This window comes from Apodemus sylvaticus, chromosome 5, assembly GCF_947179515.1.
Source record: "Apodemus sylvaticus chromosome 5, mApoSyl1.1, whole genome shotgun sequence".
NCBI classification, from domain to species: Eukaryota; Metazoa; Chordata; class Mammalia; order Rodentia; family Muridae; genus Apodemus; species Apodemus sylvaticus.
The window spans coordinates 72,986,967-73,000,374 of NC_067476.1; the positions used below are offsets into that span (position 1 = coordinate 72,986,967).

The window sequence follows — 13,408 nt, forward strand, 5'->3', positions numbered from 1 at the left end:
CCCACATGGTGGACAGAACCAACCCTAGGAAATTGTTCTCTGATCTCTCCACGGATGCTGGGCCTCTTGTGCCCTCTCTCCTGCAATAATAATACACTTTAAAAATGGTACAAAGCTATTGAAGAAGCCACCCGAGACTGACACACAGGCATGTGCCCGACACAGGCATGTGTGCCTGACGGGCTGAGGCTGGACCTCAGGAGTGGAGCTACTTGCCTTGCACGCACGAGGCTCTAGGTTCAACCCTGAACCTCCTCACACTGAAAGGGGAAAAAAACAAACCACCTTGTATTCTATTTAAGCTTGCCTTTCCTCCAGCATAGTCACAGACAGACAATGGGCCAGGACGTCCTGTCTTGGATATATATAAATCTCTGTTAAGCCAATTGTCTGGATTTAGGGATACATGTCTGGCCCGCAGCATCTCTGTCTGATGGTAACTAATTAGTCTAATGGGAACGAAGCTACAACCTGGACCTCATTAACCCTAACCAGCTCAGCTAATTATGATCATAATAAGTGCTTCCCTTTCATGTAGCACTTTCATATGCATTATCTCAAAAGACCTCTTGTGAGTTGAGTGCAATCATCCCCTTGCGTAGTCCAAGGAGGGCAGGTAACATCATAGTAATGACTTCGAGAAGTGAAACCCAGATGTGTCAATCATCCTTTAATAAGAGGATAGGAGGGAATCGTGTCCCTCCTGGGATCTCTTGAGGCAGGTCTCATACAGTTCTGGCTGACCTCAAGCTTGGTGTGTAGCTGAGGATGACCTTGGACTTTCCGTCTTCCTGCCCCTACCTCCCAAGTGCCAGAATTACAAGTGTTCACCTCCACACCTAGTTTTATGAGGCGCTGGTGACTAACCCCAGGGCCTGATACAAATTAGGCACTGCTTCCTCGGGTGTCTTAGAGTCAGGGTTTCTGCTGCCCCCCCCCCGCCCCAATTCCCTTCAGCTGATCCCTCTTCCCAGCTGCAGTTCCCTAGCGGCTCTATCAACCAGGGGACCAGGGATGATTATGAGGACAGTGGGATTTGGAGCAAGGGTCTCTGGCCCAGTGTAGCCTTCCTGCCTGACTTTTCCCTTCTCTTGGACCCAGCACTGCCTACATGCTCCCCTCTGGACTTCCACTGTGACAACGGCAAGTGCATCCGACGCTCCTGGGTGTGTGACGGAGACAATGACTGTGAAGATGACTCTGATGAGCAGGACTGTCGTGAGTGTTAGGAGGGGCCAGGCGACTTCCACGGGCTCTGTTGGGAAAGGGCTTTCTGTCAGAAAATGATGCTCTGCGCCCCCCCCCAACCCCTGGTCTATTTGAGCTCTAGGGTCTTCAGCTCTTGTTCTGTCTTTTGCCCTCGTCTGTTGGTGAGCTAAGCCTGCAAGAAGTGGGCACCTCCTCAGGAGGGCTGGGCCAGCACTGGGACTGTTGGCCACCCAGAAGGCTTTACTGAGGGGGTTTGGAGGCAATGTGCTCTCCACGCACAGCAGCCTGACTCATCTGTGCCCACAGCGCCCCGGGAATGTGAGGAGGACGAGTTCCCATGCCAGAATGGCTACTGCATCCGGAGTCTGTGGCACTGTGATGGGGACAACGACTGTGGCGACAATAGTGACGAGCAATGCGGTGAGCTGTGCTCTGGGGTCAGGAAGGGGTCCAGGGTTGGAGCGCCTGTGGGAGGAAATGGGAGCAAAAGGCTGGTGCTACCTGACCTGAAACTGCTCCCGGGGATCTGGTGCAGCTGAAAGAAGGCAGGCAGGCGGGCAGAGCAGTGTATCCTGTCAGAAGCATGGCCCTCTCCCTCCCCTGGACAACAGTGAGATCCTATGGGACTCCTGTCTCCTTGCCCCCCTAGACATGCGCAAGTGCTCAGACAAGGAATTCCGCTGCAGCGATGGAAGCTGCATTGCTGAGCATTGGTACTGCGACGGGGACACAGACTGCAAAGATGGCTCCGATGAGGAGAGCTGCCGTGAGTGCCCCTACCCCTGAGGCTGCTGGGCTGGGCTGGTGACCAAGGGCTCCGGCTCCTGGATAAGAGTTGGCAGAGAGGGTTGCATCCAGGCAAAGGAAGTGGGTATTCTAAAGGAGCGATGTCAGGATGTAATATATACATGCTTGCTTAGCATGTGCGAAGCCTCGGTTTCCATCCTTAGTACTGCCCAAACCAGGCAGAAATTGTGGTAAACATCCACATGTAATCCTACACACAGGAGGGAGAAGCAGAAGGATCAAGATTTCAAGATTCTCTCTGGCTATGAATCGAGTTTGAGGCCAGCCTGAGATACATGAGCCCCGAGCTCAGGTAGCGGCAGTTATAGAAGGTTGACTCCTTCTGGTCCGCTAGCGTGTGGAAGTCTGTAGTGCCACCACAAATGAAACCCGGCTGTAGCCTTCTGGGGGAAGACACCTTGCCCCTGTTGGGAATCAGGCCCCAGTCCCTAGTCACTGGGCTCTGAGGGTGGCTTTCCTTTCCAGCCTCAGCAGTGCCCTCTCCTCCTTGCAACCTGGAAGAGTTCCAGTGTGCCTATGGCCGCTGCATCCTTGACATCTACCACTGTGACGGAGATGACGACTGTGGAGACTGGTCAGACGAGTCTGACTGCTGTGAGTGCCCTGGCTAGCTGGGAGGCGGGGCAGCCAGGCTGGAGGAGCTCCTCTGGCGGCAGGGCACAGGTGCCAGCTGGGGCAGGCGCTTAGGGGAATGGCGGTGTCTGAATTCCACGGTCCCCCTGGGGAGGAGCTGCAGTGTTGGGAGGGGCAGGAGATGGGACTTGGGACTTTCTGCTCTTCCATGAGGTGCTGTGTGCAAAGGCTGGCTAGAGACAGAAGACCTTTGTTTCCCCAGCCTCCCACCAGCCCTGCCGCTCTGGGGAATTCATGTGTGACAGTGGCCTGTGCATCAACGCAGGCTGGCGCTGTGATGGTGATGCGGACTGTGATGACCAGTCTGATGAACGCAACTGCAGTGAGTTGGGGCTAGCAGCAAAGGCATGGGAGACTAAAGAGAAGGGTTTGTGTGCAGATAGAGCGTGAAGACACTGAACACATACAGTTGTGTGCTGCACAGAGGCACTATATCCAAAAAGATACCAGTCGTCTAGTAGTCTGTAGGCTTATAGACACATTGTGGCAGTTATTCTAGCAGGGCCCAGTAAGGGACTCTGAGGAAGGGTCACCTGGTTCATAAAGAGAAACTTGCGACACCACTGTCTAGAAGAGTAGCCTGTGTGCTTCGGGTGGCAGGGTTTCAGGCTGGGGTGGGAGGACCAGCCTTTCATTAGGTCTTTACTCTGTCCAGCCACCTCCATGTGCACAGCTGAACAGTTTCGCTGTCGGTCAGGCCGCTGCGTCCGTCTGTCCTGGCGCTGTGATGGGGAGGATGACTGTGCAGACAACAGTGATGAAGAAAACTGTGAGAACACAGGTGGAGTCCCCAGCAGCATCCCCGCCTGCCCTAATGTCTGTCGGGGAGTGGGAGGCAGAGAGGCAAAGGGAACAGCCCCCTTGCTTTCTCAGCAGGCCAAAGGTGATGCTCCACTCAATGGCCTGGGCTTTCCCTGCCCTTCCCAGTGGGTGGGGGCAGATCCAGCTGTGGGAGCTGGGGAGACAGCTCAGTGGGCAAAAGCACTCGCTATGCAGACACAAAGACCCAAGTTCAAATCCCTAGTATCCAAGTTAAAAATGTTAGGCATGGCTGTGAGCTCCTGTAACACCAACTATGGGAGGAAGAGAAAGTCAGATCCCAGAAGCTCACTAACCAGCCAGCCTCACCAAAATGGCCAGCTCCCGATTCAGTGAAAAACCTTGTCTCAAGGCAGTAAGACAGAGAATGAACAGTAAAGTTAACAGATACCGTCCTCTGGCCTCTGCACACACATGTACAGGCACACATACCCAAATACATAGTCACATGCATGCGTCACACATCCACACAACACATCACATACTTACACACACGTGCACAATCCAGATGCATTGTTGAGCTCTGTACGGTTCTTAAACACAAGAGTCAAGGCTGTGAGTCTCCGCAGCTGCTTGGGAGGAAGGGCTGTTCTCCAGCCAGCAGCCCTTGTGTCTACTTCCGCTCTGCAGGAAGGATTGGCAGTCTCCTCATCTGTCCCCTCCCTTCCCCAACTCCCTAAACCTGGTTCTGACTGTGAGGGTCCGTACACTCTTTGACTCTGTCCCAATCACTCATCCATTGTGGAATCCCAGGGAGAAAACAAACTCAGACACTCGACCAGCCTTGTCTGAGCCGTTTCCTGCCGTGGACCCCATCCCTCCCACCCTGACTCTCAGCTGGCTCCAGTGTACCCTAGAAAATGACAGGCTCCGGTCCCTTGTGGACTCAAGCCTTGCCCTCCTGTGACCTGACCCTCTCCTCCTCCCTTTCTTTCTAGGAAGCCCCCAGTGTGCCTCTGACCAGTTCCTGTGTTGGAACGGGCGTTGTATTGGGCAGAGGAAGCTGTGCAATGGGGTCAATGACTGTGGTGACAGCAGTGACGAAAGTCCACAACAGAACTGTCGTGAGTGTCTCTAGTGTGTGGGCCTGGCCTGTGGTTTGTGGCTGAGCCCCACCCGTAGGGTTCAAAGGGAGGCCTCCCTTGGGACTCTCGCAGTTTTTGGGAGCTGTTCTTCGTGGTCCAGGTGGAATGCCAAGTTGGCTGGACGGGGGTGGATTCTGGGCTTGGCTCCCAACTCTGGTTTGGCTGGCACAGGGCCCCGGACGGGCGAGGAGAACTGCAATGTTAACAACGGTGGCTGTGCCCAGAAGTGTCAGATGGTGCGAGGGGCAGTGCAGTGTACCTGCCACACAGGCTACCGGCTCACAGAGGATGGGAGAACGTGCCAGGGTGAGCTGGGGCCTGACAGCGGGAGGGAGTGGGGAGGAGCCAGGATGCCAGGTGGGAGGAGCCAGGATGCCAGGTGGGAGGAGCCAGGACACCAGGTGGGTGCAGCATATAGGAAGCCGGGTGACCGTATCAGATCTGTGTGACCTCACCATCGCAGTAACCCTGGGAAGTGGGGATCGCTTCTCTCTTTTTGCAGAAATGAAAATTTCTTTTCCGGGAAACGGAAGCTCAGAGAGTATAGACAGTTTACCCAAAGCCACACAGCTAGTAAGCAGCTGAGTTGGGATTTGAAACCTGAGACTCCATGACCTCAAAGCTCCGAACCACTTGTTACACAGTTTCCCACCAGGTCGAGGCAGTGAGTGGGGATCTGGAGATATGACCAGGAAAACGGCAGGGTACCTTAGGAGTGAGTGGGAAGACGGACGGACGTAGGCAGGCTTCCTGACCCTGCCTGCTATCCACAGATGTGAATGAATGTGCCGAGGAGGGATACTGCAGCCAGGGCTGCACAAACAGTGAAGGGGCTTTCCAGTGCTGGTGTGAAGCAGGTTATGAGCTACGGCCCGACCGGCGCAGCTGCAAGGCTCTGGGTAAGGAGTGTTGGCGCTTGGCTGGCTGGGCTGAACAGACAGAGGCCAGGTGTTCCAAAGCCGAGAGATTTGCTAAGAAGTAGATTTATCTTTTGCAAGTTGCAATCTGGGCTCCAAATGAAAGGCGATTGGGTTGTGGTTAGAAAGGATTCTAGTCTTCTAGCACAAATGTCAGCAGCTTGGATCATGCTCTCGTGGGCAAAGGGCCCCAGCTATTGGCCGAGGGCCTCAGGGTGCATGCTGATGGATGGGTATCTAGTGGCTCTGAAGCCCAGCGGGGTCCTGTTTCTATGCTGTGTCCAGGGCCAGAACCTGTGCTACTGTTTGCCAATCGTATCGACATCCGGCAGGTGCTCCCGCACCGCTCCGAGTACACACTGCTGCTGAACAACCTGGAGAACGCCATTGCCCTTGACTTTCATCACCGGCAGGAGCTGGTCTTCTGGTCTGACGTCACCCTGGACCGCATCCTCCGTGCCAACCTTAATGGCAGCAATGTGGAGGAGGTGGTGTCTACTGGGCTAGAGAGCCCAGGTAGGAAAACAAGGCCCTGAGTGGAGAGCCAGGACCACAATGTGCAAAACAAAGTAGAAAGGAAGGGATGGGGCCAGTGTTTACAAAGTGCACAAAGCAGAAGACCTCTTCCCATGACATCCTGTGTGGAACTCTCATATAGGAGCCAACCGTAGAGTTGACAGTGCTGCTCAGTGGGTAGAGCGCTAGCTTCGCATGAACACGAAGCTCTGAGTTTGATCCCCAAGCACTGTATAAACCGGACATGATGACACCTGCAATCCAAAGAGGTAGAAGCAGAAAGATCAGAAGTTCAAGGTCATTCCAGTTTAAAGGCAGGCCGAGAATCATGAGACCCCCCCCATCTCAACGAACAAAAAGCAATAGCTAATTTAGTGGCCTCAGGCTATCGTACAAGCAGGTTATTACGTGACTAAGAAGTTAGTATCCAGGGCTGGAGTTAAAACTCAGTAGTACAGCTCTTGCCTTCTTGTAAAAGGCACTGAGTTCCGTCCCCAGCACCAGGACATCAGGAGCTCAAGACCATCCTCAGCTAAGTGTAGGTAAAAGTGCATGACCCCGTCAACCGCTTGACTTCTCTTCTGACCCTGTGGGAAGCTCAGTACTGAGCTCATAGAGGTAATGTGTGTAAAATAGTTACAACAGGGTCCTGGCCTCAGAATCTCTGACTTATGAGAGACTGCCGAGAGAACTCCCCGGGTTGAAGCCCTACACGCTTCCCTTTCCTCTTCTCACCAGGGGGCCTGGCTGTGGATTGGGTCCATGACAAGCTCTACTGGACTGACTCGGGGACATCCAGGATTGAGGTGGCTAATCTGGATGGGGCCCACCGGAAGGTGCTGCTGTGGCAGAGCCTGGAAAAGCCCAGGGCTATCGCCCTGCACCCCATGGAGGGGTGAGTAGGGGTCAAATCTAAGTCCCTCCCGCAGTGGGCAGGGACTGTTCTCCAGCCTCTGAGCCAGGCTTTGTGGGTCTTCCACAGAGCAATGCTGACAATATGAACTCTGTACCCAGAAGCCCTTGCGTCCTGGGTCTGTAGTATGTGGCCAAGGATCCTTGACTTATTCAACCTCTCCATCTTCCTTCCTTCCTTCCTTCCTTCCTTCCTTTTCCTTTCTTTTCTTTTCTTTTTCTCTTCCTTTCTTTTTCCTTTTGCTTATATGTGAGTAAACCCTTCAGACACCAGAAGAGGGCATCAGATCCCATGACAGATGGCTGTGAGTCACCATATGGTTGCTGGGAATTGAACTCAGGACCTCTGGGAGAGCAGTCAGTGCTCTTACTCACTGAGCCATCTCTCTAACTACCCCTTCATTTATTTCTTAATTGACAAATTAAAAACAAACACATATGTAAAGCAAACGTATACATATTTGGGAGGTGACAGCAGAAGGATCAACCTAAGCTACTGAGACCCTGATCTAAATAAAAATACAACTGCTCCTATAGGTGTTCTAAGGTAAAATAATGAAGCATTTTAGATGGAATAAAATATACAAATTAAGTAAGTTTGAACTGTCTAGTGTTTTTTATTAGCCCATAGAGTGGAGCTAATTAAGAATTATTATTAATTTAAAGCAGCCAGTAGTTGAGGTAATTAATATCATTAATTTGAAATAATTTAAAAATTAATAGACAAGTCTCCTGCATTGAAGTCTCTTGAAGTGGAAATTCTTAGCCTCTGGCTTGTATACATTGCATGCTACCAATTGAGGGGTGACTTATAAGATCCTGCAATTAGATGTCAATTGTCTGAGAAATGTGGTGTGTGGGAGAGGGGCGTAAAACATGTCAGGCAGCAGAAGAGATGGAGAAAGAAGAACCTGTGTGTCCTAATGTATACACCGCACTGTCTCCTCATCTTCACAGGTGCCAGGATCATTGTCTGTTCTGTCTACTGCTCCGTTTCTAGGGCCAGTTGTACCTGTCCCATAGCAGGCACTTAAAAAAATTTGATGAACAAATGTCCTGTCTCAAGACAAAAATATTCTATAGAGCGCGCAATATAGCTCTGTGATAAAACAGTTGCCTCAAGTTAGGGTTTAACTCATTGGATTCAGTCTTCAAATGCTATGGGGGGAGGAGGAGCATTTAAAATAAGTAAATTTTTAAGAAAAGCATCTTTCAAAGCCGGGAGTGGTGGCACATGCCTTTAACCCCAGGACTCACTGAAACAGATGGATCTCTGAGTTTGAGGCCAACCTGGTCTACATAGTGAGTGCCAGGCCAGCCAAGGCTATATAGTAAGACCCTGCTTCAAAATTAGGTAGGCAGGTAGGTAGGTAAATAGATAGATACATAGATATGTAGATAGATAGATAGATAGATAGATAGATAGATAGATAGATAGATAATAAACTAACAAATACAAACAAATAAACGAACAAAATGCTTCTAGGCAAACAGTGACACCCGACGTGTGAAGCCTTCTCTGGCTGTCACCCTGGATGCCATTCGTCGGTCCTCCACCATCCACCTCTTGACTTTCTTTCTTCCTAGAACCATTTATTGGACAGACTGGGGCAACACTCCCCGCATCGAGGCCTCCAGCATGGATGGCTCTGGGCGTCGAATCATTGCTGACACTCATCTTTTCTGGCCCAACGGCCTCACCATTGACTACGCCGGACGCCGCATGTACTGGGTGGATGCTAAACACCACGTCATCGAGAGGGCCAATCTAGATGGGAGTCACCGCAAGGCTGTCATTAGCCAGGGTGAGGTCTTTGATGCGCTGTCTTTCATCTCTCTGCTCCTTCCCCAATCCTGCCCCCAGGAGCCTTGGCAGAGGGTGAGATTTGTGTGGCTGCCAGGTCTGGGCTCAGGGGCCATGGCAGGCCATGTCTGGACTAAGGTCTTTTTGGACTGTCTCCAGGCCTCCCACATCCCTTTGCCATCACAGTGTTTGAAGACAGCTTGTATTGGACAGACTGGCACACCAAGAGCATCAACAGTGCCAACAAGTTTACTGGGAAGAACCAAGAGATCATTCGCAACAAGCTCCACTTTCCTATGGACATTCATACCTTGCACCCCCAGCGACAGCCTGCAGGTAAAAAAAAATAAAAGATCAAGTGAGCTAGATTTGTCACTGGTGATGCGACTGCCAGTGCCTCTTGAGAATCCACCTTGCACTTGTTATAGATAGTATTAATTCTAGTCAGGTAAGTCCAGAGCCGGCATTAACATGCTGCTTGCATCCTCTGCTGGACGTTTAGGGTAGTACAACATCAGGACTCATCTGGCTTTTTTTATAAAATGCAAACATTTTATAAAATGTGTCAGCTACTTGTACTCTCATCTGGAACAGATATCGAAGTTAATCCCACAGAGTTTTTTTAAAATTGGATATTGTATTTATTTACATTTCAAATGTTATCCCCTTTCCCGGTTTCCCCTCTGCAAACCCCCTATCCCATCCCCCCTTACCCTGCTTCTATGAGAGTGCTCATCCACCCACCCACCCACCCACTCCCACCTCACCGTCCTAGCATTCCTCTACACTGGAGCATCAAGCCTTCACAGGACCAAGGGTCCCCCCCCCCCATTCATGCCAGATAAGGCCCTTCAGCTCCTTCAGTCTTTCCCCTAACTCCTCCATTGGGGTCCCTGTGCCCAGTCTGATGGTTGGCTGTGAGCATCTGCCTCTGTATTGATCAGGAACTAGCAGAACCACACAGGAGACAGCTTTGTCATGCATGTGTCATGCATGTGTCATGTCAGCATGCACTTCTTGGCATCAGCAATAGTGTCTGGGTTTGGTGTCTGCATCCCACAGAGTTCTTATTTGAAGAAAACCCAGCCTTCCCTCCATCCCTTTGACCTGGTGGAGTCTACCTTTGTAAAGTTTACATTTTTCCTGATCATCTTGCTTCTGATCAGGGAAAAACCGCTGTGGGGACAACAATGGAGGTTGCACTCACCTGTGTCTACCCAGTGGCCAGAACTACACCTGTGCCTGCCCCACTGGCTTCCGCAAGATCAACAGCCACGCCTGTGCCCAGAGTAAGTGGGTTTGGGACACCAGCCTCAGGGGAGGCACCTTGTGAGGACAGTTAGAAGGAAGGCGAGAGGAGTTGGGTCGCTTGTCAGGTGGGGACAGCCAGATTCCTCAAGGAGCCCATGACAGACTTTAGAGACTGAGGGCTTCCTAATCAAAGCAAACACCTGCAGCGGGGATTAGCTTTCATCTCACCAGGCAGGATGCCTTCTGTCTAGACAGAAAGAAGGCCCAATTCCTCTAAAAAGCAGGGCAATAGTTTCCAACTTCTATACCTTTATCCTGATCCATAGAAGAGTTTGTGTTGTTAGAACAGAGAGCAACTGGGATCCCAGGTGATGATCTGTGACCACCAGGTAAAAGATGATAAGATTCCCTGGTCTCTTCCACAACTTCTACTTTGGTTCCTTAGAGATCCCACAAGACAATTTTACCTTGCAAAGTCAGCCCTGAAACTCTCAGCATGTGTGACTTTATCTAAGGCTAGTCCAGGGAGGAGTTGATCAGGCCTAGGGCATGACCAGCAAGGAGGCAGGATTAATTCATATGTATCCTTAATAACGAATTCAATATGTATGGATTCATGCTGTATAATCCACCGGCTCTCTTAAATGTAATTAAAATCGAATTTCGGAGGCTAGGGTGTGGTGGTGTCTGTGTAACCCCAGAGCTAGGTGCATGTGGAGACAGGCAGATCCCTGAAGCTCACAGGCCAGTCAAGCCAGCCAATCAGTGAGGTTTGAATTCACTGAAAAAACTTGTCTCGAAATGAATAATAAGGTGAAGATGTAGAAGAAGATGCCCAACTTCTACACGTACACATGTTTACACACACCCGTATACAATTCCACAAACACACAGACATACACAGAGGCAAGAGTCAGATTCTCTTGGCCCTATCTAAACAGTGCTTGGGGAAAACATTCTGAAGTTTGGGTTCAGATACACACTGAGAACCAATTTCATACAGTGTGGTTTTTCCTGGGCATCCTTTTTGGGTGGTTGGTTGGTTGGTTGGTTGGTTTGTTTTTTTTGGGGGGGGGTGGTTTTTTGGTGGTTTTTTGGGGGGTTTTGGTTTTTGGAGTTTTTTGTTTTTGTTTTTGTTTTTTGTTTTTTTGTTTTGAGACAGGGTTTCTCTGTGTAGCCCTGGCTGTCCTGGAACTCACTCTGTAGACCAGGCTGGCCTCGAACTCAGAGCTCAGCTTACATCTGCCTCCTGAGTGCTGGGATTACAGGCATGACCAGCACTGCCTGCCTTCCTGTGCCTGTCTGCTTCTGCTATTTTAGATGCAAAATGCTTCCGGGCACGTTCTCCCAAAGATTTACCAAAGCTTGGAGGAGGGATTTGGTGAGCTCAGGCAGAAAGCTCCTTTCTGAGCAGTGAGATGCATAGGTTTTCATATTTGTGGGTTTCTTGTCTGTGGATTTAATCAACTGTGGATGGAAATTTTAAAATCGTGTCTGCGCTAAAGATGTAATAATACCCTTTGAAAAGATCCACTACATAGATATGTATGTATATGAGATCAGAGGACAACTTATGAGAGTTTTCTCCTTTTATCCTGTGGGTCCCAAAGCTGGAACTCAGATGGCTAGGTGTGGTGGCAAGTGAGGCATCTTGTTGGCCTGATGGGCTGTTTTGGTCACTCTTGTCTCAATAATAAATCAGAGTCTCTGAAGAGATGGCTCAACTGCTCTTTCAGAGAATCCACATTCAGTTTCCAATTCCCACACAGTGGCTCACAACTGCCTGTAACTGGTTCCAGGGGCTCTGATGGTGTTCTCTTGTCTTCAAGGGCCTGAGGCACACACTTGGTACACATGTATGCATGCAGGCAAAACACTCTGTTTTCTCGAGACAGGGTTTCTCTGTGACCTGTGAACAAGTGTAGCCTCGTTTGTCTTGGAACTTGCTCAGTAGCCCAGGCTGGTTTTGAATGTAGAGATCTGCCTGCCTCTGCCTCCCAAGTGCTGGGATTAAAGGCTTACATATGTATTTCTGAAAAGGGGAAGGATAGAGTGCAAGAGTCGTCTAAATGGGAATTACATATTGAATCCTCAGTGTTAAGCAAATACATTACATTAGATATATGGATATAGAGTACAAGTAATCCAGAGATTACTTAGATTATATAGGATATGCACAAGTTATATGAAAATACTACCCTGTTTTATATAAGGGCCTGGAGTATCTATGAATTGAGTATCTGCAGGGGTCTTAGAAATAATTCCCTGCACATAGCAAAGGCTAACAGTACTGGAAAAAGTATTCAGACAAGCCAGAGGAGGCCTGGAGGATGGAAAAGCTACAGAGGAGTTCACTGACCAAAGCTCCTTCTGGAGCAGGCCTGAGCCCGGTTCTGGTACACAGTCTGGAGCAGGCCTGAGCCCGGTTCTGGTACACAGTCTGGAGCAGGCCTGAGCCCGGTTCTGGTACACAGTCTGGAGCAGGCCTGAGCCCGGTTCTGGTACACAGTCTGGAGCAGGCCTGAGCCCAGTTCTGGTACACAGTCTGGAGCAGGCTTGAGCCCGGTTCTGGTACACAGTCATTGAACCTGAGCGTGTTCCCTGATCTCTGTTAGCTCAGATGCTCTTCTGAAAATGGGAGCAAGAATAGCATGCGCCACAAAGCATTGGTATGCAGTGTTGACCTTGTTTATGCAGCATTGACCTTGTTTTTTCTTTGTCTTCTTTCTCTGTTTCTTTGTTTCTTCTTGCTTGCTTTCTTGCTTTCTCTCTCTCTCTCACTCTCTCTCTCACTCTCTCTCTCTCTTTCTCTCCTATACAAAAGAATTAGGCTTTATTATGGCATTTGGAAACATTTTTTTTTCTCTTTCTCCTTCCGTCTTCTCACCCATTCCCCTGCAAAAACTCCACCCCTCATACCCTTGTACTTCTCTTGGCCTCCTTTCTGCTCTGAGGTCATATGTCCTTTGTCTTCCCCCTTTTCTCCACAGCATTTCCCCCTTGTGACCTCCTATCTAATTTCATAGCCTATGCCCTCATTCATAGCCACTTACACATACGTATAAGCATTGCCAGTTAGGATCCACATAGGAGAAAGAATGGTTTTTCTTGTTTTCACTTTGAATCTGCCTCACTTCACTTAATAACAATACATTCAGATCCACCCACTGTCTTGTGGGGCTCATAATTTTATTTACCTTTATGGCTGAGTAGAACAACACTGTGTGTCTGAACCAAGCCTTGAGTCTTTCTAACCACAAAGGCCAGGGCCTGGCAAGGAAGGAATCTAGTGTAGCAGCCATTAGTGGCTAATGTGTGACAAGAACAGCAGATGGAATGATCATTCTAGACGATAGAATCGAAACAGACACTTTAGCCCAGTAGCATGCCTGAAATTCCAGCACTTAGGAGGCTGAGGCAGGAGGATGGAGTTTGAGAAGAGCACAGGCTATGTG

The 13,408-nt window shown here is 49.9% G+C and overlaps 1 protein-coding gene and 1 long non-coding RNA gene across 2 annotated transcripts in view; one reads left to right on the forward strand and one right to left on the reverse strand.

The window, feature by feature from the left end:
• The window catches only part of Lrp4 (LDL receptor related protein 4), a 52,794-nt gene that overhangs the window by 13,798 nt on the left and 25,588 nt on the right, over nt 1-13,408 (forward strand). The window contains exons 3-16 of the mRNA XM_052182956.1: nt 1,102-1,218; nt 1,516-1,629; nt 1,859-1,975; nt 2,482-2,610; nt 2,852-2,971; nt 3,305-3,430; nt 4,407-4,532; nt 4,725-4,859; nt 5,327-5,452; nt 5,756-5,986; nt 6,725-6,881; nt 8,486-8,703; nt 8,862-9,038; nt 9,869-9,991. Of these exons, the coding sequence (XP_052038916.1) occupies nt 1,102-1,218; nt 1,516-1,629; nt 1,859-1,975; nt 2,482-2,610; nt 2,852-2,971; nt 3,305-3,430; nt 4,407-4,532; nt 4,725-4,859; nt 5,327-5,452; nt 5,756-5,986; nt 6,725-6,881; nt 8,486-8,703; nt 8,862-9,038; nt 9,869-9,991 (2,016 nt within the window). The remainder of the gene's footprint in view (nt 1-1,101; nt 1,219-1,515; nt 1,630-1,858; nt 1,976-2,481; nt 2,611-2,851; nt 2,972-3,304; nt 3,431-4,406; nt 4,533-4,724; nt 4,860-5,326; nt 5,453-5,755; nt 5,987-6,724; nt 6,882-8,485; nt 8,704-8,861; nt 9,039-9,868; nt 9,992-13,408) is intronic.
• Nucleotides 964-4,087, reverse strand: LOC127685618 (uncharacterized). The gene is made up of 3 exons (XR_007977896.1): nt 3,958-4,087; nt 3,183-3,389; nt 964-1,255 (listed from the first exon to the last, which is right to left on the reverse strand). It is a non-coding gene; the product is annotated as an uncharacterized LOC127685618 (long non-coding RNA).